The sequence below is a fragment of the Cololabis saira genome, chromosome 13 (assembly GCF_033807715.1).
Source record: "Cololabis saira isolate AMF1-May2022 chromosome 13, fColSai1.1, whole genome shotgun sequence".
In the NCBI taxonomy this organism is placed as follows: domain Eukaryota; kingdom Metazoa; phylum Chordata; class Actinopteri; order Beloniformes; family Belonidae; genus Cololabis; species Cololabis saira.
In genome coordinates this window covers 35,908,529-35,935,527 of record NC_084599.1, presented here as the reverse complement: position 1 = coordinate 35,935,527, position 26,999 = coordinate 35,908,529, and the positions used below count along the sequence as shown (strand labels likewise).

Below are 26,999 nucleotides of genomic sequence, written 5' to 3'. Positions count from 1 at the left end.
CAGCAAACACACATTCTGCTCAAACTCAAAACTGCTTTAATTCACTGTGAAGACATTTTGGTCCCAAACAAACGCTTACACACTTTACCATCCAGCAAAAGGCAACAGGTTGATTTAACTCCGATAGTTTCCTTTTAAGGTGGAAACGTCTAATTTTTCATGTGATGGTCTTGTAAGTAAAACGTTTGGCAGCTCGGGTCGGGACTTCTGCACGTCAACTCTTCCTGGAAACGTCAAATCCACCTGAAGTGACCTCAGAAACTACTGTTTGATGCTGCAGTTTCCACCAACCTTGCTCTCACACGACTTGAATAGGTGAATAAAAGTAGACTGACAGGAACACCAGTGATGAAGTAACCGCACAGGTCCACGCGGCTTATCTGCTGATGCAAACTGTAAATACTGCTGAGCACTTTTTTTTTTTTACTAAACTCTTGAAAACCCTCTCTGGAACTCATCAGAAGGATCTCTTGAAGACTTTTAAAGCTTTAAAAACAAACTCCAACGGCTGTAACTGATAGAAGCACTGAGTTTTGAGCGAGAAAGCGATTCATGCAGAAAGGTGAGGTTATATCCAGAACACGATACGCCTAATAAGGTCACATCAGCATTGATACCAGTACGGCACTCTGAATGAACGCCTGGCTGTTCCTTTTTGGAGCACAAGTTGATGAATCAAATGTTTTTCCAAGCATTAATATACGATTTATGTGGACAAAACGGCCACCATCAAACTTGCAAAATAGATGATTACTCTCTGCACAAACTTTAACCACATCATCAGATGAGCAATGAAAATAAACTTTAGAGTCATAATTGTTTAGTCCTGGGTTAATTCTCTGATTCAATGATTCCAAATCGATTCTCATATTAATTCCTAAAAATCGATTCGTATGTCTATTGATTTTAACATTTCCACCCGGTGAACTTTAATCCCAGCGTCTTTTAATTCCCACATGCACGTTGTGTGAAACTATCAAACAATGAACATCACATGGCGTCAAGTTTAATACAAGTATTAATAAGTTGCATAACTACTATGTAATTCATGTTACAGCTTAAAATAAAAACATTTTTAATAACACTAACCCAAATTGATATCGGATTGAATCGAATTGTTATAATCGATTCTGAATCTCAGCTGCTAATCGTCCTTTTACATTGTTTACATCCACTGTCGACACTTTACACTGACACTTTATATTTAATTTATACCACTACAGTCACTCTATTTTACATTTTTTGTGATATTCTTATATTTATATATTTTTTGTACATACGAGACATGCCTCATTTATCTGCTTTTATTTTATTATATTATTCTATCTGGTACTTTCAACGTCTTGCTGCTCAGTTGTTCTTGCAATTGCCCCTGTTACAGCAGCACTGTTTGTTATCATCTAGCACCAAGTTTGCTTTACTAGTTTTGATCACAGTAAAGAAACAGGCATTTAACTCCATGCTGCCAAACACGGGGACAACTTCTTCCGAGTTCCAGTGTACTTTAATGTCCCTCAACAGTGTAGGATTTTAGAACATCAACACAGCACCTAGTGCCGTACTGTGGCGTATCACTCCGCCCAATCTAAAACAGACTAATCACTACAGATAAACTGACTAGTGTCATTATTGTCCCTGATTTACAGAATATAAAGAATATATTTATAAAATAATGAACCCTGAATTACCAAAATAACCTTCTTAACAAAAATAAATCTCCTCTTACACTTATAAGGTGAGCATGAATCAATCTTTTTTATGACGTAAAATTGTATGTATTTATTTACTTTTATTTATTTATTTAATTTTAGTTGTTAAATTTCTGGAAAAGAAAAAAGTCAAATCATACATGAGAAACTATTCAGTTTGTGGCAAAATATTTGTACTTGTATGAAACTGAAGATGCATAATGCAAACCTGACATTTACTTTTAGTTCAGTTTGTGGAAAATGGTTGGCCTGGCTTTCTCTTTAAAACTTAAACAGATATAAAGCATTACAAACTGTAACAATAGGGCAAACGCACAGCATTGTTTTGTATTTTACTACAGTCAACTTGAAGGCCTTTTTTAAAAATTCTGTCATAAAACATCATGCTCCATCAAAAAAGTCACCTTCCTTCCAGTATGTTTGGTCCTACTGGTGAGGCTAGAAACGAGTTCAGACATCACCGGCAACGAGACCTGCAGCTGATTATCAGCTCAGCCTCTTTCCCAAAAGAGGAAAAGATGGGAAGAATCTGTTAAGCATCGAGCGAATAACAGCGAGCTAGACGTTTGCTGACGTTACATCAAACTGCATAGCATTCATCAGCTCCCTGATTCATAAAGTTCTGGGAGGGCAAACCACCGGCTCGGCCCGTCTGCTACAGCGAGAAACAGCTCCTAGGTTCATAATGATGCTTTCGCCTCTTCGCTGCCATCATCACATTTCTGCTCTTAAAAGAAAAAAGAAAAACAACTGAAACACAGAACGTGACTGAATCTGTCCGAGGCAACTTCTTTGACTGAGGTCAAGAAGCAGAGAGGGAGCAGCAGAAACCGCGAGAGCTGGAAGTGCACATCCCTGCTCCATGCATTCTCCTCATGCATTTTGCAGACGCTAAAGAGCAAGTATTGATGTCAGGAAGCGAGGATGGAGTTAAACAAGTTTACATGGGGGATAAAAGACTCTTAAAATACCAACCATTGCCTCAAAAACACCTCGTGCCTTGAAATGAGAACAGGGATGAAAAGAGGGTTTCATACTACAGCTATAAGTGCAAAACCTGCTTAATCCTCTGAATTACCAATATTTATACGGTAAAGCACAGACTAGCTCATGATCACAGTGTCACGCACATTTTCATCCCTAAATATGTTGAAATTGGCAATTAAATGCTTTGGTTAGAGCTATTATAAAGAATATCATGGTATGAGGCTGCACTGCAGTCACTTCAGTTGCATTAAGTTGAACGGCGGTGAAATTCAGGCTTTAAAAAAATCTGTTTGTTTACACCAGATCAGACCTCTGTAACAGTGCATCTCTTTCCAGATCAGGACTGAATCCCCCCGTATGTCCCGCACACAAGCGAGCGGGTTGGCAGAGCAGCCAGAAATTACACGACCTAATTTCCACCACGCCGGATCTCATCGACGCCGGCCTCACAGGGAACGCCGTCTAATTGGTGTGACTTTTATGTCGCATTTTCTAATGACAGGCTCTTAATTAATCCTTGAAACACAGACTTGCAAGTGCCGTGCAGCTACAAAGGAAGACGGCTGAGAGGATCAAAGTCAGCGCGGTCTGCTGTGGAGGGATTAGGTGAATACGGAAGAGGCAACGGAGACGATTGAGCATCCGAGCCTCCGGAGGGAGAAATCCTCCCGGGCTGCCGGCAAAAGCCTCGGCTTGGTGGAGAAGTCACCCTGCACGTCGGCTGACTGACACGGACACGTGTGAGCGCGGTTACGAGGTGTCATGGTAATCCCACTGAGGTCCAACCGCTAATAAACCATGTGAGGAACTGCTCAGACAAGCAGGAGCCGGAGCTTCACTTATTCCTATATGTCTGATCAGTTTTTCATGCAGAACCGATATTCTATCACTTATGTTATCATCTCTGTACTGTAAAAAGAATACAAAGTAAAGAGGTCATTGCCAAACTAAAATATAAGCAGCCTGGGACCTTAAATACTGAAGTCTACACAGAAATGTCTACATTTTCCTATTTTACGACACAGTATGTTCTAGTATAAATGTCTGTTCTGGATGAAAACTCTTCTGTTTTTTACAGCTGTGCTGCACAAAGAAATGAAGATGTTCAACAACCTACGAGGGCGCATTAGTGCACACGCTCGAAGTAGCTCAACATATGCTCTCATCATCCACGGGATCTTTATTTTTGGGGAAGACGTGAACAAAAATGACAAACTTCATGAATTACTGCCATCTGCCTCGTAGTAAAAAGAACTTGCTCACTGGGTCCCCCTACAGGCAGAGAAGTGAGGTACAATTAACATAACTGTCCAATACTTACTCTTATGCGAGCTGCTCATGCTCTCGTTTTTGTCTTTTATTATTGACTGCGTTTACATGCATCAATAACCCTTTTAAAACCCGAATATTGACAATAACCCGAATTTGAACGGCCATGTAAACATCAATAACCCCTTTGAATAACCAGAATTTGCTCATATTCGGGTTTTTAAAAACCCGAATATGACCCCTGGGTTACTCCTTTTAAAACCCGAATATTCGGTCATGTAAACGCCAAATGGAATATCCCGATCAAACGGAACATGAATTTGTTTTCTGAGCATGCTCTGTTCACAAGGAATCTTGGTCTTTTGAGTCCAGGAAGTTCTTATAAACACGGAGAAACGCAAGACCACGCCACACTTTTGGAGCGAGGAAGAGACTAATCACTTCATAAATGTAATGAAGGATATGAACATTTTGGTATTTGTAGACGGTAGAAAGTACCGGGATAGCGAGATTTAAAAAAAAAGGTGAGCGAAAAGTTGCGCGAAGCAGCTTTTGTTTTGAATTTGGATACAGGAAGAGGAAGCGGAAATGACGCTAATTGCGTCATCACGTTCTCCGCACGTCGCTGGTTTGATCGGGATATGCCGAATGACTAATTACCATGGAAACGGAATATTCCGAATGTTTCAGTAACCGGAATATTAGCAATAACCCGAATTTCGACTGCATGTAAACGTAGTCATTGTCTGCCATGATGTTTGCTGTTTCATCATTGCTGATGTGTCATGGGGCCGTAATCGATACCCAGCTGTCAACAAGAGGCAGCCGGGACGGGAATCCAACGTTAATTTAGTTGGTTTTCATCGCCAACCCTCTAACGTGGAACTAAGATGCGTTGCAGTTCCTCGACTGACCGCTAGAGGCTCCGAAAGGGAGTCGGTCTCCGCCGACCTCCAGGTTAAAATGACCAACGTTAGAGTAGAAATAAACATTTTTACAGCCTGGTTCAAGAAACAGTTTTGGTCTCAATCGTTTGATGACTTTTTTTTGTACCACGCCAGGATAGTTCATATTAAACATGAGATTTATTTCTAATATGACCGATTGACAGTTGGCTCAGCCAATCGTATTCCTCATCCGTAACCCGTAACGCTATTGCCCTTCGCGAGGCAACCACCCATCTGTAAGAACACAACGAGACAACGCGTTAAACGGTGCGTCCCGCTGCAAACGTGTGACGGCTCTCTGCAGATATTTCAGCTCGGCTCGGCTGAAGGAGCTGTTTGATTGACATGCAGTAGGCGTGTCCTGCGCTGCATACAAAGGATGCTTGTCCATTGTTACATGCAGTCTACGGTTGGTTGTTGACAGCAGGGACAGGATACCGTGAGAACTAAACGATTCTTCCTAAAAGTAAACAAATATTCCTTTGAATTAAACTGAACTTGGTATTTAAATATGAAAAAGTTCTCTTGCTGTTTTAAAAGTAGTCGTTTCAGATCAGACCTTTAGGTCAGGTAAATAGACCTCCCTCCACTGGGGGCATCTACCTGAACTACAGTAAATCTGAGGAGCTGCAGGACCTCATGCCTTCTTGTTTCCTTGATTATTTTAATAGTGCATTGAGATTTCCTGGAGTTTAAGCACCGATGAGTTTGTTGGCCCAATAAAGAAGTTGGTTCTCCACGAATGCGCCAGGCAACACGTTACGGACACCACTCTGTCAGAACTATAAACAGCATGATTTTCTACACACTCGTCATTCTTTGCGTCAACAGGAAAACAGATGCTCATTCATTTTTTATTACTAAAACATATGCAGCAGGAGTTCTGACTTGACATCATTTATTAAAGAACGTGGAGATAAGACCAGAGAACTTGATGCCAGCATCCTGTATTTTACATTTTGTCATTTTCATCTGCAATATACTGTATTTTCCGCACTATAAGGAGCATCGCATTATAAGGCGCACCTTCAATGAATGACGTATTTAAAAACGTTTTCCATATATAAGGCGCACCGCATTATAAAGCGCACTAAATATATGGTAAAATACCGTACTATAGTGGCTGGGGTTGAGTTACGTATCTACCTGATGGAGCTGCGCTACAGGAAATGCTACAAAATCCTACAGCAAATGCAAAACAAAAAACCAAGAAGAAAAAGTACCGTATGTCAAACTTTATTAACAAAATAAAAACCAGCTTTGCTCCGTCTCGTCAAAGTCGCCATTATGCGAGTCAGCGTCGCTGCTGTTGTCTTGAACGTCTGTGACGATTCCTGACATTTTTAACGCCATTACTTCGGTGACACCAACTACATTACCCACAATCCCCCTGACTACAGTAACAGAAATTACCGTAATAATAATAATAATAATAATAATAATAATAATAATAATAATAATAATAATAATAATAATAATAATAATTTCAATTTATATAGCGCTTTTCACCTGAAGCGAAAGATCTCAGAGCGCTTTGCAAAGAAGACTAAAAACAAGACTAAGAGACTAAGACAAAGCCTAGCTACTAAATAAGATAAATAAGAAGATAAGAAAGTTGTGGGCAGCAAAAATGAAAGAAAAAAAAATTTGAATAAAAGGGGTAATGATCATATATAAGGCGCACTGCATTATAAGGCGCACTGCTGGTTTTTGAGAAAATTAAAGGCTTTTAGGTGTGCCTTAAAGGAGCATGAGGCTCCTTTTAAGAAATTAGACTCTCTAGCGCCACCCTTCGCCATGACGGCCGTTGGGGTACTGCAGCCAACAGCGAAGCCAGCACGGGAGAACGGGGAGAACGCACATGCAGCGTCATGTGACGTCACATCCGCAGGACAGCGCGGGAAATTCGGCCCCACAACTGCAGCACATTTTGCAGCACACGGCCTGTTCAAGGCAACAGAGAGATACACTAGAGGGCTCATTCTTTTGGGTTTGGAACGCTTCATCTGACATTATTACAAGAAAACTTAAAACGTATACGAATTTCTTTCATAAATCCTGCCTCAATCCTGCCTCATGCTCCTTTAAAGTGCGGAAAATACAGTAGACCACTAACTTTAACTTGTAGCTGTAAAGTCAGGCGTTAAACATTTCTGCATCCATCCCCAGAAGTTCAGACTTCCCAGACCTCCTCTTAGTCCCATAATCTGCCCCAACTAATGAAGTAAAACTGAACCAAAGTTCCCTCCGGTGACCCCTCCAGCGTGGCTGCGGCCCGCTGAAACACCCAGTGGTGCCAGCTACTTAAGAGGATGACATCAGTGCGCCGTTCCGGTCAGCCGCTGCCTGCTCGGGTTACCTCGGCCAAGTGTGGAGAGGAGTGTTCATGTGCTGACAGCCCACTACTCCACTGCATCACTCTGCAGCAGATACTCACGGGGAGCACAGAGGCCGGCTCTGCACCCTGCATGCAGGAAAACAATCCTGCTCACAGCTGAGGCTCCCAACAGGAGCTAATATTGTAGTCTGATCCAAAAATAGCCTCACTTCCAAATCTTGCAGTGAGTGAGCTATACGTCCAATAACCTAGAAACTGATATTACCCTGTAATCTAGTTATAGAGGGCAATAGTTGTGACACCCCTGGGGTTGGGATTAGGGTTAGGGGACAGTGTTTACACTAGAAATGGCAAACCATTCAAAAAAAAACACCAACTAGCAGCCAATAATAGCATTGCTAGTCCTTAATGATTATTTAAAGCAAATAAAGCTCAATTTTAACTATAGTCACTGTGGAAAAACAAGCTTAGAGGATGAAATAGGCTAATAGGCCATATAATAATCAACAATAAGGTCAAAACTAGCTGAGATGAAAAAAAAAATCAATCATTAGTAAAAGCTGCTGCAGGATAAATATACTAGACAAGTTAAATGCGTTGTTTACAAGCCTTTAGTGTGAACATCTCAATGTTTCAGGGTGCGTTAAGGCTGATTTATGGTTCCGCGTTAAATCGACGCAGTGCCTACGACGTAAGGGTACGCAGCGACGCGCAACGTACGGTGCGCGTCGCTGGGTACCATACGCCGTACGCTCTGCGTTGGTGTAACGCGGAACCATAAACCAGCCCTTATGGAGACAAAAGAGCAGCGCGGAGCGCCGCGTCCACCTGTCCGGTTCTCCTCCCACCATGCGGGGCAGAAACTCACCCAGCACCCCGGAGGAGCTTTGTTGGGGCGCAGCGCCCGGGTCCGGCCTCTCCGCGTCCCCCTGCTGCGGCCGGTGTCGGTGCCTGGAGCCGCCGGAGCCGTCGGAGCCTCCGTCCCCGGAGGCTGCTGCACCAGCGGCGGCCGCGGCCGTCCCCGCGTCCCGGTCCGGCATCTCGATCAGCGAGGAGGAGGAGCGACGCAGGATGAAGATATTCTCCGGGAAATCGTGCAGCGGTATCGCATCTCAGGGGGAGAGCCGCGCATGGGGAGGAGGGGAGGGGTTCAGGTCCGGGGGAAATGGTGTTAAAGGGGCATGAAAGTGAAGTGAAGGTTGTCGGTGCGACGGCGGAACATCCTGCTGGTGCGTCTGAAGCAGGAGGATGCGTGGAGGGATGGAGGGATGGAGGGATGGAGCGGTGCTGAGAGAGAGGAGGAGGAGGAGGAGGAGGAGGAGGAGGAGGGACAAAGAGAGGGAGGAGGAGGGAGGGAGGGAGGGGGACAGACATGCAGACACACACATCACATCCATACACACACACATACACACAAATACACATACATACACATCACACACATACACACACACACACACACACACACACACACACACACACACACACACACACACATCACACACACCCACACACACACACACATACATACATACACACAAATACACACACACACGCACACACACATCACATCCATACATACACACACACACACACACACACACACACACATACATACACATACACGCAAATACACACACACGCACACACACATCACATCCATACATACACACACACACATCACATGCACACACACACACACATACATACACACACACACACACACACACATACATACATACACACACACACACACACACACATACATACACATACACGCAAATACACACACACACGCACACACACATCACATCCATACATACACACACACACATCACATGCACACACACACACACACATACATACACACACACACACACACACACACATACATACATACACACACACACATGCACACACACACACACACACACACACACACATACATACACATACACACACATCACACACACACACACACATCACATCCATACATACACACACACATCACCTGCACACACACACATACATACACATCACACACACACACACACACACACACATCACATACACATCACATGCACACACACAGATACACACACATCACATGCACACACACACACACACACACACACACACACACACACACACACACACACACACACACACACACACACACATCACATGCATACATTCACCTCACAAGGTCTAACCAGAGTAGCTTGGTAATTGATTAATTGTCCTAGATCACAGCAGCAAATTGTAAAGCTAATTGAGGAATTGTCTCAATCCCAAAGTCATGTAAAGTAGCTCTTATTGCAAACCCACCACCCTATAAACCTTTTAATATCTTACAGTAATAGCAATTTTAAACATGCATGACCTTGGATTTCCACGTCCCTGTGAAATGTATTATTATCACCTTGCAGTAACGGCTGCAGGCAGCATTTTTGCATTACACTGAGGTTACAAAAAAAGGAAAAGAAATGCACAACATTACGATTATAATAATAAAAAATGATTATCCTCCTCAATCAGACAGGTGTTATGTGCAGCAGAGCAAGTAGGCGGCTGCTCCAATGCAAAAGTGACTGCGCCATCCAGTGTTGCAAGCTTAACAATAACCATAATTTATTTATAAATGTAAAAAATATCTCAATAAATTAAAATTGTATCTATATTCAGGTACATGCATGAGTTATGTCACTCCTCTGTCACTCATACATTATACTGTGCATCTAGCCGCTGTTTACCTGTTCGTGCCACTTGATCTTGTGTCATCCAGCCACAACAAGCAGTAAAGACTATTAACGCAGCGGTTTGGGTCGTAATGTTTGGCCCTCGCTGCACCTTTGAAAATAAGCAAATAATAGTCTACCTGTTTCACACCCTGAGCACACACACACACACACACTCTTTAAAACAAACATTTATGGTTCAGATTCAGTCAGATGATGTGCCACTGGTAAAGTCTGGGCAGTTTTACAATCAGCTGGGGGAGTTGTTAAAGTGTATGTATCTGTCTTTAAAAGAATTGTATCACCCATAAATCAGATATCTGACCTGACTAGCAGGTTTTTGCTCAGTGTATTCATGGTAATGATCAGCTGTGGGGTGGCAGCTGTCCTGTGTAGTCTATAAATTATTAAAATCCAAGGTTGGAGATTGCTGTAGGTCATGTCTTTTCAGTAGATGCACAATCTCTTTCTTCTTGGCCGTCTCTTTTGGATGTCTTGTTGCTCCGTGCAGCTACACAGAGCAGCCCTCCCCTTGTTTGGTTGACAACACCAGAGAACCTCGTGTGTGAGCATATATTCTGCTTATTCACCGCCCTCTGGGCTGACAGCTGCAAGCCATTTCACTGGGACTCACACATCAGTGCACATGTTGTATATACTGTGTGTTTACATTCTGTTATGCAAATGCTTATAGGCTATGGTAATAATAACAACACTGTTAGTTTGAGAACCTAAGAACAATTTAAACATACTTATCATAACATTGAATGAAATTAGTGATAGATTTATTATTTTAATGTTATTTTATACTCAGGTTTGTCTCTAATATTCTGTTATGTGTTGCAAAATGTACCCTTAAAGGATCTGATTATAAAACCTAAAGAAGTAGTGAAAATAAATACATAAAATAAGTCCCAGATCTGTTGAAAATCTTATTTTACAACCTGATTTATGTACACACAGAAAGACAGGTCATCAGACATATTACTCATACATATATTCATTGGCAGCATTATCATTTGCAGTGTGCTTTATTCCTGTTCAAAACCTTTGTAATAAATGGAAATGGGAAATGGAAAAATTTAACACTAATCAAGCACATTTTTTACCTATCTGTGTTCTCCAAGCACTTTACAATCTGTTTTTCATTTACCTATTCACACAAACACAGGTTAAGGTGCTTCTGATCACTCCATACATAGAAATCTACTGTTTGATTTGGATGCTCTCACCCCACTGAGCACTTTGATCCACCAACTTTCCAGTTAGAGGACAATCAACTCTACCCACTGATCCACAGTTGCCCTTTTTGGAAATTTCCCCTCTGGGGGACTATTAAAGGATTTCTTATCTTATCTTATCTTATCTTTTTATGTAAATGTTACATTAATAAATAGAAATGAGATAATAATTATGATAAAATGTGATTAAGTAAGTTAGAAAACCTTATTAAAAGAACGAAATATATGCAGATGGATGGATGGATGGATGGATGGATGGATGGATGGATGGATGGATGGATGGATGGATGGATGGATGGATGGATAGATAGATAGATAGATAGTTGGTTGTGGGTGTGTTTATAGTGCTTGGAACCGGCTGGAACCATGGAGTTATCGTTGGTGTGCTGTTACGGACTATATTTTGCGACGCACAAAAGGCGGGACTATGCTGAGATTGACAATCAACTGAGCCAATGAGATTTGAGAATGTGTTACGTCACGAAGGCTTCCGCCAAGAAACGCAAAGAAGAAGAAGAAGAAGTCACGAAGGCTTTTGACCAATCACACGCAGCAGAGAGCAACAACAAACCGACTCCAGTGTGATGAGCTACTTCATTAAATTATTAGTAGTTACCCTTTTAAATGTTAAATGTGTTGAAAGATCAATGAGACATGAATTATAGTCTTAAATGATGATAAACCTTTCATGGTCTGTCATTGCGTCCCCGAGTTATCTGAAAGGGTGACAGGCTGCTTCAGTGATCTTTGTAACGTAGAGCAGATGTTGAAGCATCAGTCTGTCCACTAACAGCAAATACATGCATCTTTGAAGTTAAATATCCTTTTATTATGTTGGCACTTCCAACTATCTGTCGGGGTTTATGGAGGTCTGCGGTCCACGCACGCAGGACAAGGTTGGTTCTCACATTTAAACTTACATTTATTTCTCCTGGCTTTGGTTTTCTTCTTTTCCATTAAATGACAGTCGTATATTTACCCTTTAAAGTGATAATTTAAAAAGGTTTTCAATTATATTCTGTCATCAAAAGAGAATAGATCAACAATATAATTAATTAGCTTTAATTTAACAACAACATAATGTTCTATCTTCATACAAACTTTATTTCTGTATATATATATATATATATATATATTAGTGATTTTCTGTAATGCAATTACAAAAACAGAAATGTCATACATTCTGGATTCATTACAAATCAACTGAAATATTTCAAGCCTTTTATTATTTTAATATTGCTGATCATGGCTTACAGCTTAAGAAAACTCAAATGTCCTATCTCAAAAAATTAGAATATTCTGGGAATCTTAATCTTAAACGTCAACCCATAATCAGCAATATTAAAATAATAAAAGGCTTGCAATATTTCAGTTGATTTGTAATGAATCCAGAATGTATGACATTTTTGTTTTTTTAATTGCATTACAGAAAATAAAGAACTTTATCAAATATTCTAATTTTCTGAGACAGTCCTGTGTGTGTGTGTGTGTGTGTATATATATATATATATATATATATATATATACATAACTTTCAGTTCTCTTTGCTTAAAGCTTATTTATTTACCTTTATCTAGTTTAAACTGCACAACCTATCCAATTTGGTTTTACATTAGTTTTAATTAAATGAAATGTATTTATTTGAGTGCAGATTAAAGGTTCCTCAAATTAAACGTTTTAAATAATACAGAGTAGTCTGTATTTAAAGGTAACATAAAAGACTACTAATATGTCAAGTTGTTTTGTTTTTCTTTGACATGTCAAAGAAAAGACTTTACATATTAAACAGTAACTGAGATGGAATCATTTAATGATTTTATTCTCTGTAGAGGGACAAATATGTAAATCCCTTCCAGTATTTCTTTAAAGAAATCTTGTTTTTATAATAGTTGAGTTCGTCAATCTGTCGTTGGTCCTCAGAGACTATTTCATGGTAACAAAATAATTATAACAATCTTCAGTTGACATCACTTGTTTTAAAAAGATCAAAATTTCCCCAATTCCAACTTTTTTAATGTATTCAGGCCTAAAATACAAACATTTATGTTTCATCATATGTATATCTTGGGCTCATACTGTCTGGAAAGAATAAGATTTTTTGTTATTGTCATTGTTTCTGTGTTTGTTTTCAGGGGAAGGGCCTCCGCTTGTCAACGTTTGTCCACCTGTGGTGGAGTCTCAGCCGGGCTGGGAGATGCTGACACCATCTTTGCATTGTCGTCAGGTCACGGCAGGTGTGGGGTGGCTGTGGTTCGTGTCAGCGGTTCTGCTTCAGTCACAGCCTTGAGGTCCATGGCTGGACTCTGGCAGCGCCTGCCCTCTCCACGAACAGCCCTGTTACGCAGCATCACAGACCCCCTCTCCAAAGAAGTGCTGGACCGTGGACTGGTCCTCTGGTTCCCAGGTGTGCAACCTTTAACTTGCAAGTGTTTTATTTCTTCTAGGGCTGGGCGGTATGGACTAAAAAATTTATCACGGTAATTTCTGGTATTTATCCTTATAACGATTAAAATGATGATACCAATTCAACTCCACCTTTGTAACTATAAATCTATCACCACATTCAGTCTTTGGAGCCCCCAAAACACTGCTCTAAAAGATACTAAATGCTACTAAACTACACCAATTAAATTGAATTAATAAAAATCAATTAAATTAGTTACACCTGTACTGCAAAACTGGAATGACTCAGATCCGCCATGTTTGTTACACAAAAACCTCATCAATGGGAATGTATCTTTCTTTCTTTCTTTCTTTCTTTCTTTCTTTCTTTCTTTCTTTCTTTCTTTCTTTCTTTCTTTCTTTCTTTCTTTCTTTCTTTCTTTCTTTCTTTCTGGCTCATTTCTTTCTTTCTGGCTCATTTCTTTCTTTCTTTCTTTCTGGCTCATTTCTTTCTTTCTTTCTTTCTTTCTGGCTCATTTCCTTCCTTCCTTCCTTCCTTCCTTCCTTCCTTCCTTCCTTCCTTCCTTCCTTCCTTCCTTCCTTCCTTCCTTCCTTCCTTCCTTCCTTCCTTCCTTCTTTCACGTACGTTGTGCGTGGATTTAACGCAGAACCATAAATCAGCTTTACACAAAAACATAATCAACAGGAATTTATCGTTTTTATCGCGAGATGACCAATTCTTACCGCGGGGAATTTTTTTGACTGTATATCGTGAACGGTAAAATATCGCCCATTCCTAATTTCTTCTACATATTTCTGTGATTGTTTTTTTTTTCTCAAAACAATCATTCCGTTTATCGCATTTTCTTTTTCCTCGTCTTCATACGGGAAATTATATTAATATTTCAAAGAAAAATAGGTCAACATTATACATATTCTTATTTTTCCAAACGTATAATTATAAATATAATATGGATACCATATAAAACATATGTAATGATGCAAACATGTGTTCTTAGTTGAGAGGATACATTAGTGTGCTATACAAGATCCTCTTATCCAAATAAATATGCTCTGGTGTGGAAAATGTCTCATGACCACAGGACTGTCTCAGAAAATTAGAATATTCTGATAAAGTCCTTTATTTTCTGTAATGCAAAAATGTCATACATTCTGGATTCATTACAAATCAACTGAAATATTGCAAGCCTTTTATTATTTTAATATTGCTGATCATGGCTTAAAGCTTAAGAAAACTCAATATCCTATATCCTATCTCAAAAAATTTGAATATTCTGGGAATCTTAATCTTAAACTGTAAACCATAATCAGCAATATTAAAATAATAAAAGGCTTGCAATATTTCAGTTGATTTGTAATGAATCCAGAATGTATGACATTTTTGTTTTTTTAATTGCATTACAGAAAATAAAGAACTTTATCACAATATTCTAATTTTCTGAGACAGTCCTGTAGAGTTGCCTAAAAGTGAAATTCATCTGATTTATCTCAAGAATCTCTAATATCTAATCACAAGAATTTGCTGTAAAAATGTCTGATGAACAATATTCAACGTGTTAAGCTGTCTTCTTTTCCTCTTATACCATCAGCTCCTCATAGTTTCACAGGTGAAGACAGTGTGGAGTTCCACATCCACGGAGGTCCTGCTGTCATTACGGCTGTCTTACAGGCTTTAGGTAACAATTACTACAACTTGCAGCAAAAATGCAACACAACACACAAATATCAACTATCATGAGATGCAACACCAATTTCAGAGGATGTGTCTGTAATGTGTGTGTTGAAGAGCCTCAACTCCCCAAGCTCAAAGCCTTTCAAAAGAGTTCTCAGCAGAATATATGATCGTGTCATGTGGGTGTCCGTCAATATGACTTAAAAGAGACATTTTATTTTTTCTTTCCAATTTCTAAGATGCTTAAAATACTTTGATTGGCAAGCATGGCAATCTTTCTCTGATTGAATGGGATTATCCCACTGCAGTTCCCCCAGTGGCCGCCTAGAGGGCAGTGTTGTACAGAGGAACGCTTCTGACTTGTGAGATTCTTACAGTTCAGCAACATCACAGAGCTTTACACAGAGACATTTTCGATCATTATTATGTCCTTAAACTAACAGAGAGAAGATGATAATGTTGGAAGCATGCATTGAGAACAGTATACATAATTTAATGTAGCTCATAACCCGGATGTCCCAGATGGTTTTGTGCTTACCATTATCACAAGATGGCATGAAAATTACTGTACGTTCAAGAGAACAATGCACACGACACCCACGATAACCTGCAGGTGTGATTGTTTTCATTCCTGGTGAACCCTGAGTGACATGCAGACCCTGCGTTTGATCCTTCTGTGCCTTGTGTGTGTTGTGTGTGTACGTCTTGTCATTTGTTCGTGTGTGTGTGTGTGTGTGTGTGTGTGTGTGTGTGTGTGTGTGTGTGTGTGTGTGTGTGTGTGTGTGTGTGTGTGTGTGTGTGTGTGTGTGTGTGTGTGTGTGTGTGTGTGTGTGTGTGTGTGTGTGTGTGTGTGTGTGTGTGTGTGTGTGTGTGTGTGTGTGTGCGTGTGTGTGTTTTACAGGAAGCATGCCTGGCGTGAGGCCTGCTGAGGCTGGGGAGTTCACGCGGAGGGCTTTTCAAGCAGGAAAACTGGGTTTAACCGAGGCAGGTCAAGAGGAACTTGTAAAATGCATTGAATCAGATCTTTGTATATTTGTGTGTCATGAACCTTTCAGAGATATGTTAGCGCAGGGATTTCATATATATACACTGCTAATAATTAAAAAAACACAAAAAAAAACCCCACAATATCTGTTGTCCTGTGGTATTTTTGATAAATGTAACAATCACAACATTAGTGTCTTCTTTGATCAGAAGTGAATAACACTATTTTTTCACCATAGAAATAGATGGAATTGGGAAATACAATAAACTTCAATTTAAATACAATTAATGAAGCTTTTTTTTTATTATTTCGAACACATAAGGAAAAAAATATAAAATTTCAAAACAAATTCAAAACACAGAAAAAAAACCAACACAACAAAAACGTAATACAAACAAGGAAAAAAAAACAGTGTCCGAAAAGGAGCAGGTAGAAGTAAAACTTATTTAACCCTGCCCCTTTGTTACCTCTATTATAAATTAAACATAAATATTAATAATAAATAATAAATAGCTGCTAATTTACCTCATGCACCTAACCAGCTAGCAAACACAACATTCCTTAACATAACTCCTCAATCAAATAACTTTCCATAACCTTCTTTTTATACCGTTTTTTAAATTGATTTATATTTGTACATTGCTTCAACCCATTCCATAGATCCACTCCAACAACTGAGATACATAAGCTTTTGTTTAAATAATAGCAGGTAAAGGAGGAAGCATACACTTCATCCAAAGTATAATGATTGTGTAAATTAACAGGAAAACTGTTTACTTTAATGTCATTAGTATGTTCAAAATTATATATTGTGGGAGGGTTCTGACATCCATTCCGATTCTTTTTGAAGGTGGAAGGGCTGGGGGATCTGATCCACGCGGAGACGGAGGCCCAGCGCAGGCAGGCTCTCAGACAGATGTCAGGAGAGCTGGGACGCCTCTACCAGGACTGGAGCCGGCGGCTGAAGCGGGTAGGGCTCCTCGCTGCACAGATGTGGGGGTTTTCATCCTGTTTGGACAAACAGGCAGCTGTGGTGTGTGCGAGAGGAGCGACATCTGTTTTTCAGATCTGATGCCAAAGCCAGTTCCTTAGATGACCTCCGGAGCCATGAAGGAGCGGGGTAATACCGCGAGGACCGGATCCAGGAGGGAGTCCGTTTTATTGACTTCCGTGTTAAAATATCCAAATTAACTGCAGAAACAAACTTGTTTACGGCTTGATGCGAGAACCAGTCCTGGTTCCCATTGTTAGATCCATCACCACTGCGCAGGGGGGACATTTTATTTATATGATTGGTTCAAATTTATGCATAATTCTGGTATGATTGACGCTTCATTGCGGTCTGTGCTGTTAGGGGTGAGCTGTCATCGCTTAGGACTTACGAGAGTATAATAACTTTAAAGACGATGTGTCTTATTGTTCTGTTGATCGTTGTTATGGGCTCTGAGTTGGCCCGTGTGGTCTGGGGGCTACTAGCCAGGGCCAGGACGAGCACAGTTGGTAGTTTGTCATCTGCTGGGTCTGACAGCAGGGGAAGCCGCCGCCCTGCCCGGGCCACTTTGATCCTTTGCCAGTGCCACTTTGTCGTGGTCTGGCTGATCTGGTGAAGCTCGGGAGGGGCTCTGGCAGCCGAGTTCAGATGTTGGACTGAAGGGCGGCTTCCGCCAGCATCATCGGTTACCATGAGAGGAGTTAGAATAGCCCAAGGTTTGGTGGACGTGTTCCAGACAACTGCCAAGCTGGTTCGTTCTGCTCTTTGGGTGAGATCACAGATTGTTTGTATAGTTTTTTGTTGTTTTATTATATAAAGGCGTTGATGCATCCACATCATGAAAGTCCTGGGGAGACTTTTATTGGCCCGCCTGGTCTGGATAAGACACAAACTTTCCAGGAGCCACTACAGTCGGCTTATTGCCATGGGACCGGAGTTGAAGACGCCATTATACACCTGCACAACAAACCCACAGTCATCTAGAGCAGGGGTCGGCAACCCAAAATGTTGAAAGAGCCATATTGGACCAAAAACACAAAAAACTAATGTCTGGAGCCGCAAAAAATGAAAAGTCGTGTATCAGCCTTAGAATGAAGGCAACACATGCTGCATGTTTCTATATTAGTTATAACTGGGGGAAGATTTTTTTTTTTAATTATGCAATTCGAGAAAAAAGTCAAAATTTCAAGAAAAAAGTCGAAATGTCAAGATTAAAGTTGAAGTACAATCTTGAGAAAAAAGTCTAAATGTTGAGAAAAAAGTCGAAATGTCGAGAAAAAAGTCAAAATGTTGAGAAAAAAGTCAAAATGTCGAGGAAATAGTCAAAATTTCATGAAAAATTCGAAATGTAAAGAAAAAGTCGAAATGTTGAGAAAAAAGTCAAAATTTCGAGAAAAAAGTCTAAATGTTGAGAAAAAAATCGAAATGTTGACAAAAAGTCGAAATGTCAAGATTAAAAAGGAAAGGAAAAAGGAAGAAAAAAAGAGGAAAAAAGAAAAAAAGGAAAAAAGAAGAAAAAAAAGGAAAAAAGAGGAAAAAAGAGAAAAAAAAAGAAAAAAAGGAAAAAAGAAAAAAAAGAAGAAAGAAAGGAAAAAAAAAAGGTTAAACATTTTTGAAAAAGCTCCAGGAGCCACTAGGGCGGCGCTAAAGAGCCGCATGCGGCTCTAGAGCCGTGGGTTGCCGACCCCTGATCTAGACAAAGGAGACCGTGGGGATCATGTTCTTTGATTCCTCCGGCACATGTAACACCATCCAGCCCGCTTTACTATGTAAGAATATCCAGAAGACACAGGTGGACGCCTCCACAGTCACCTGGATTACTGACTACCTGGCAAACAGACCACAGTTTGGGAGACTGACAGCAGCACAGCAGCACCACACAGGGCTGTACCCTCACCATTCCTGTTTACGCTGCACCCGTCACACTTCCAGTACGAGTCGGAGTCCGGTCACCTGCAGAAATGATCAGACGATTGTGGGATTCATATCAGCGATGGACAAGACACCGAGTACGGAGAAGTGGTGGAGCGCTTTGTGACACGGTGTGGGAACAATCCTCTCATTTAGAATGTGGACAACACAAAGGAGATGATTGTGGATTTTAGGAGAAAAGGGGGAGGTGGTGGAGAAGTAGAAATAGCTGCCTGTTCACCTGACAACATCCTGGACTGGAGATACAACACTGATGCCATTTATGAGAAGGACTAATAAGTAGACTTCACTTCTCGAGGAAGCTTAGGTCCTTCAGTGTTTGCAGCATGTGACTGATGGCACTTTTAATTTTGTTGTTATATAACAATAACAAATAAAGATCTAATCTAAATCTGGAGAGTTCGGTCACATCTGGGTGATCTGTTGGTGGAGCAGCATCAGAACCAGATACTTAAAGAAACTGAACGAGTTGATAAAGAAGGCTGGCTCTGTTGTGAAGATCCATCTGGAGATGATGGTGTGAAGGAGGATACTTTATAAACTGAGGAAGATCATGAAGAAGATCATGGACAATCCTGATCATCCTCTTGACAACACAGTGGTTCAACATCAGTGTCTTCAGTCAGAGGATCTTCAGATCCGCTGCAACACAGATGCTGCAGGAGATTCTTCCTGCCCACAGCTATAAACCTCAACCTCAACAATGACTCTGAACTGCAACGATTAGATTCACTTTGGGGATTAAAACACCAACACAAGTCCTGCCAGATCTCCAACTTTCTTTTTTAATTACTTTTTTGTGTTTATCATAGTGGCTGATGCAATAAACACATTTATTTGTGCTTTATGTGTTTATGAATTATCCTCTGACTAGGGCTGGGCGATATGGACCAAAAGTCATATCTCGATATTTTCTAGCTAAATGGCGATACTCGATATATATCGATATTTTTTCTGTGACATAATTGGGGTTTCCCCCAAAGCATTATAGCATAGCATCTCTGTTAGCTTTATTTTTTTCTGAGGCAAACCCTTAAAAAAACAGTCAGTTTTAATACAAAGCCTCGTGCCAAATGTCACACAGGTACCTTTATTAACAGAGGTCTGCACAATATCAAAATGTATAAAACAAATGAAATAAAAATAAAAAATGCATATATAGAATAAAAATGCTTCTTGAATAAAATAAAACATATATCCCTTTCCTGCATAACAATTAAATTAAAATACACTGTGCAATTAATACAATGTAGACAGTAACAGGCAGACTTTTCCACTGAGGTTGACAGTTGTGCAAATAACAAAACATTTGTGCAAATCTCATTCAAGTCAATTTGTCACAAAATAAACTATATCAAAATCATAATTTTTTTTTTTTAAATCGATATTGTCTCGTACCATATTGCGTTTGAAAATGTATCGATATATATTAAAATCTCGATATATCGCCCAGCCCTACCTCTGACACAAGAAACCTCTTTTCATTTGACCTGTTTCTTGTACAGATGGCCTTAAATGTTGCCCGTTATCACCACTGAAACACAGGATTTTAAAGATTTCCCGTCAAAACGGCGACACTCCATCCGAATGTAACGTTCCGGAGCAGAAACAGGCTGAACTCTGGGAGCTTTCCCTGCAGAGACTCTGGAAAGAACCAGTCCGTCCTGTGCTGCGGGTCGGACCTCCCACACCGTGTTTTGTTCCCTCTTCTGGTTACTCTACGGCTGCTTTTGAAGGAATCGGAAACTTCCTGTTTTTTATGTTGCCAGTACATGTAGTGCATGTGTCCCTGTTATGGTTTAGCTTTTTTTCTGTGGCAGGTGCCAATTCGGAGGGAAAAATGATCCGCCGTTTCACACACGCACTCGGCCGCAGGTGAACGCTTCTTCACCCCGGTGGAATCGGGCCAGAGCCTCCTTCCTGTGAACCGTTGTGTGGAGTAAAACACTGGCACCAGAACCCACCAGCCGGTCCAAAACCTGCCCCCCTGAGCTGCATGTCAGCACGCCGTTTCCCAGAACCAGTAAAAGCGCCTCGTTATCTCGGACTCGGACTTCTGAGAACCCGCTTAATCAGTATGAAATCTATACGAGGTTGCGTTTTGATTCGATACCTAAACAATGCTGCCGGCCTCCAGATCTGTGCATCAGGTGAAGTCCTGGGACTCAGGTGTTTCCTGTGTTTGTGCAGCGCCGCGACTATTGTGTTTATGTTCCGCCGGGTTACTCAAGATACAGATGTGGACGCTTCTTCTGACGTAGAGACCTGATGGAATTTGACGCTTTAATAAAGAGGAAGACTTCAATTACAGTGTTGTGAATTTAGGATAATAGATACACCATGTTAATCCACGTGTGAATACCGGTACTTAAAAACTGAAGTCTGGAAAGGGGAAAGTAACAGAAAGTGGAGCCCAGCCGGTTTTGGCCACAAGCAACATCAAATCTGTTTTGACCCGTATTCTTTGTGATCACGATGCATCATGGGAGCCACGATGCTCACTGGACGGGTCCCAGAGGAGCCATGCTGGACAAACTAAACCGTATTTTCTGGACTATAAGCCGCTACTTTTTCCATAGGTTTTCAACCGTGCAGCTTATACAAAGGTGCGGCTATTCTGTGGATTTTTCTTCCACCGCTCGCGGCGCTCTAACCGGAATTGTAAAGAAGAATACGCTACTTCTTCTTTAGCAGATAGAAGTAGGTAGAAGCAGATTTCAAACAGATAAATAGATAAATTAATACCGGTTATTTTCTCTTGATTCTGTCCCGTTTTAATCAGCAAAGTTGCTGCCGTGTTAAAAGACAGTGTTAGGAAAGGATCTATTTAGGTACAAACATGTACATCATTTACAGTTCAAAATCCTTCTGTACATGTAGTAAATATCTAATCTAACAACATAAATATCTGCGGCTTGCATATCTTTTTTTTTTTAAATAGAGCGGATGCGGCTTGTATGCAGGTGCGGCTTGTATATCTTTTTTTTATTACCGTATTTTCGCGACCATAAGGCGCAACTTTTTTTTTTTTTTTTTTTTTTTTAAATGTGCCGGGCGCCTTAAGAAACGGTGCGCCGTGTCTATTACCTGAATTACGGTAATGTCAGGTCGGCCACCATGAGAAGGTAAAAAGAGAAGGGGGCGGGTGAAGCTGAATGAGACTCCACTGAGCTGTTTAATGCGAAACAGATGATGAAGACTTTTAAGGATTTGCTTGATGTGTAAAGTGAAATAAAATACAATCAAACTAAGTTTTGCTCCGCTCTATTTAAATAAGCACACTTGTTTGTGAGTGTTCCGCAGCGCCGGCCGGTCGGAACCGTCCACATTCCCCGGTTAAAGCAGCGGCTGCAGCAGCGCGGTGATGGTCGCTGCTGCAGCCGACTTCCTGGTTCCCCAAGCGGGTCCGATGACCTGGTTCCCGGCCGCTTTAAGAGCAGAGATTTCTGGGGTCTGTCTCAGGTCAGATCAGCTTCACTTTCCGAGATTTGCAGCCAAATCTGTCGGTTACAAACCCGGTACCGGATCCCGACATGCGCGTGTGTGTATTCGCGGCGCGACACACAGATTCTCATGTAGGCTATGTGGTGCTGGACTGGCGCAGCTGATGGACAGAAACTTATGGTGATTTTTAAAAGAAAAACTTTGCATAAGACGTTTCCAGCCGGAGTCATTATAAGGGTGAATGAAAAGAGGGGGCTGGATGAAGGGATGATGATGATCAAGAAGCTGAGACAGGTCTGGAAATTCGGAATGGCGCAGCTGAATTAACGGAGCTCCTGTCGGATACAAACCCCGGTACCGGCTCCCCGAAAGCGCGTGTGTGTGAGCGGGTCCAGCGCGAGGGTCCCGGGACGCGGGACCAGCGCGAGGGTCCCGGGACGCGGACCGGGACCCGGTCCGCCGCGGGACCAGCGCGGGGGGGTGCGACCCGGGACCCGGTCCAGCGCGAGGGAGCACACGGGGAGCGGGACCCGGGACCGCCGCGGTCGGGATTTTTAAAAGAAAAGCGTTCCCTAAAGAGACTTTTCCAGCCAGAGTGAAATGAAAAGGGCTGGATGGATGAGGAGATGATCAGTGGCTGAGACAGGTTTGTGCAGCAACCCGGTGGTTTTTTTAAATTCTTTAATGCAGAAACAGAATAGCCTATGAACCTTTGAAGGGTTTGATTGATGTGAAAAGTGAAATAAAATATCAAACTAAGTTTTGCTTCTGCTGTATTTTTAGCGCGTGTGTGTTTTGCAACGCGTGTCTGTGCAGCTCCGTCTCCGTAGACGGCGCCTTTTGGGTCGGTGCGCCGTATGTGTGTTTTAAAACCAAAAATGACACACAAAACTGAGGGTGCGCCTTTCCACACAGTGCGCCATATGGTCGCGAAAATACGGTATTTAAAAAAAATAGAGCGAGTGCGGCTTATATGCAGGTGCGGCTTATAGTCCAGAAAATACGGTATTCTTTTTTGAAGCCTTTTTTCATGCATGAGGAAGCTAATTATACAGGTAGTACCTTTATAAGCCTCTAGTTTAGCAGATGAATATACTCCTCACTCACTCAAATCACAGTGCTGCTCCTCTTTTGTGTATCAGCTGGGATCAATGTGGCATTCAGTCCAGCACAGTAATGTCGAAAATCAATACATGTTGGTCAATGTCCTGCATATATTGTTAGACCTGGATATGAACCATCAAATGGCCTCTAATGCTCGTCTCAGCTTTTCATTTACGATCAATTTAAGGTTTCTTATATTCAGATCATAGAGGAGTTTTAAAGTCTGCAGTGATTATGGCAAATGTAGCATCCCATACTGCATAAAAAGACCAGACCAGAGACTGGAAGTCTTGAAATAAGTGTAAAATTAATTTAATTTAATTTAATTTATTTTATTTAATAGGGACAATGCAGGTTTACATGTGATCACATTCACTCATTACAAACAAGCCAATGTGACTGATGTTCTGCTTACAGAGATTATAGCTATTGCTAGTTTCCATCTCCTGTCCCTAGTTAGGCTTTTAGTAAAAGAAAACGAAAGAAAGGAGAAAAAGAGTACAAAAATACATTCAATTTTCAACATGCAAAGCTATATCCTATTTACAATTCTCAGCTTGCAAGAGAGCACCCTATTAGCAGTTACAGGTGATTAAAAATGCGTACATTTCTGATTTTGCTTCAACCAGTCTTTGACATTTTTAGTAAAAACCTTAAACTCTTGAGTTGTTTTTATCTCAGTTGGCAGTGTGTTCCACATTTGAGAGCCCTTTATAGAGAACGCTGACTGCCCAAAGGAGGTCAATTATTGATTTTAGTTCATGAAAGTGTATCTTTTGGCCCTATTAGTTCATAATCTCTTGTATTTTCCACCTTGTCTTCAGTCACTTGACTTCCTCCTTCTCCGTTTTGCTCCCAGAGTCTGGCTCACGTGGAGGCCTTCATCGACTTCGGCGAGGATGAGCTCATCGAGGACGGGGTGTTGGGCCGAGGTAGGACCTCCGTTCTGGGGAACGGCTCTGTGACCCTCCGGGTTTTAGAGGGAGGTGAGCAGGGGGTTTTCTTTTCTTTTGCTCTGCGAGGGGCGAAACATCCGGCTGCTGTTCCTGTTTGCATTCCTTCACTCGCCAACAGTTTTCTGCACTCGAGGGAGAAATCATTGAGAGGAATCTGCTCAGAAGACTCTCTCTGACGACCGGGGGGGGGGCGACCCGTCAGGTGGTTCTGACAGTAGCATCACGGCCCCCCCGCGACCCCCTCAACGCCCAGACTCGGGTGTCGGTGTGTGAGAGCCAGAGTGAGGGCTTTCCCCTCGAGTCCCTCGCCTGCTGTCTGATGCTGCCAGCGCTCTTCACAAACCTCAAATGTCACGAGGTTTCAAAAACAATGATGTTTGTTTCGGTGCCACAGAACGTGGCCTCACATCTCAGAGCCTTGAATAATAATAGACTCGTGAGAGATAGAAAAGCTGGTATAAACAAACGCCAGTTCCTCTTGCAGACCTGCTGCGAGCTACAGGACTGTCTCAGAAAATTTGAATATTGTGATTTTCTGTAATGCAATTACGAAAACAAAAATGTCATTACAAATCAACTGAAATATTGCAAGCCTTTTATTATTTTAATATTGCTGATCATGGCTTACAGCTTAAGAAAACTCAAATATCCTATCTCAAAAAATTAGAATATTCTGGGAATCTTAATCTTAAACTGTAAGCCATAATCAGCAATATTAAAATAATAAAAGGCTTGCAATATTTCAGTTGATTTGTAATGAATCCAGAATGTATGACATTTTTGTTTTTTTAATTGCATTACAGAAAATAAAGAACTTTATCACAATATTCTAATTTTCTGAGACAGTCCTGTATCTTTGAGTTGATTTTTCTAATGCAGCCGTTGCTGTCATTAATATTGAGAAGTAATTTATCCAAGTAAAAGTATTTATTGTTGACATTCCTTATTTTCAAGGCCTTGAAATTAAACATATGTTTGGTTTATTCCCTCTGATGTCCGTCTTCTGCCCGCCGGCCTCGACAGTGGACAGCTCGGTGTGCGACCTGCAGGCAGACATCGTGGGACACCTGACAGACGAAAGAAGAGGCGAGCGGCTTCGCAGCGGCGTCCAGGTGGTCATCGCAGGAGCCACCAACGCGGGGAAGAGCAGCCTCCTCAACACACTCTGTAAGAGCTAAGAAAAGCAGCACCTGCACGCTCACCCACTCGCCCAGGCCAGTGAGAACAACATATGTCCGTCATCATCGAAATACAGCCCGTAGTATTGAATTACAGTTTGTTTGACAGGTGAAAGAGAGAGAGACATGTCATCCTTGAATCTGAAGGATGCAGGATATTATTAATTGATTGTGATCCATTTAACTCAACTCAACTCAATCTTTATTTATATAGCACAGTTTAAAACAACAGAGACCGTTGACCAAAGTGCTGCACAGTTAAAAACAGCTGAGTAAAAGGCATATATTGCAAAGATAAAACAAATAAATAGAATAAGGTCAGTACAAAATACAAGAATACAATGAAATGAAAAATAAAATAAGTAAATAAGTAAAAATTTGAAGTTTGAAATAAAATTTTGCCAAAATCCACTACAAGATTACGAGAATTAAAGCTGCAAGCAGCGATGAACGGGCCCCCGCACCCTTGTGCACGTTCAGGCTGCAGTAGAAGCGCTTGTATGACTTGCATGTAGATTCTTCAGGCCTGGACATTTAGTGGATGACACCAGCCACAACTCTCTATATCAAACTATTCAAAAGTTATGGCAGAAAGTAGGAACTATCAGATATCAACCAATCAGATGAAGGGGCGGGGCTAATTTGCAGCAATTATGTTCAAGGACTCAAAACTGAGTCCGATGTCACCACCCACGAGTCTTTATGTCAAACCATTCAAAAGTTATTGCAGAAAATCAGAACTATCACATATCGACCAATCAGAAGAAGGGGCGGGGCTAATTTGCACCAATTAAGGTGAAGGAGTCAAAACCGAGTGATGACACCACCCACAACTTTGTATGTCATACCATTCAAACGTTATAGCAGAAAATAGGATTTATCAAATATCGACCAATCAGAAAAAGGGGCGAGGCTAATTCAGGCCAATGAAGGTCAAGTACTCAAAACTAAGTCCGATGACACCACCCACGACTCTCTATGTCAAACCATTCAAAAGTTATTGCAGAAAGTAGGAACTATCAAATATGGACCAATCAGATGAAGGGTGGGCGCGCTTTTTGGCATCTATCGTCGCCACGGTAACGCTTTTGAGAGAAAAGTAATG

The 26,999-nt window shown here is 41.2% G+C and overlaps 2 protein-coding genes across 3 annotated transcripts in view; one reads left to right on the top strand and one right to left on the bottom strand.

Annotated features, from left to right (window-relative positions):
- The window catches only part of ano8b (anoctamin 8b), a 74,390-nt gene extending 65,888 nt beyond the window's left edge, over positions 1–8,502 (bottom strand). For both annotated transcript variants that reach the window (XM_061738800.1, XM_061738801.1), the window contains exon 1: positions 8,119–8,502. In XM_061738800.1, coding sequence (XP_061594784.1) covers positions 8,119–8,290 — 172 coding nt within the window. In that variant the 5' untranslated portion in view covers positions 8,291–8,502. The remainder of the gene's footprint in view (positions 1–8,118) is intronic.
- A 3,290-nt stretch (positions 8,503–11,792) lies between these two features.
- The window catches only part of gtpbp3 (GTP binding protein 3, mitochondrial), a 29,908-nt gene continuing 14,701 nt past the window's right edge, over positions 11,793–26,999 (top strand). Inside the window, exons 1-7 of the mRNA XM_061737260.1 lie at positions 11,793–12,125; positions 13,362–13,633; positions 15,222–15,308; positions 16,206–16,288; positions 17,140–17,259; positions 24,620–24,692; positions 25,740–25,883. Of these exons, the coding sequence (XP_061593244.1) occupies positions 12,061–12,125; positions 13,362–13,633; positions 15,222–15,308; positions 16,206–16,288; positions 17,140–17,259; positions 24,620–24,692; positions 25,740–25,883 (844 nt within the window). The 5' untranslated portion in view covers positions 11,793–12,060. The remainder of the gene's footprint in view (positions 12,126–13,361; positions 13,634–15,221; positions 15,309–16,205; positions 16,289–17,139; positions 17,260–24,619; positions 24,693–25,739; positions 25,884–26,999) is intronic.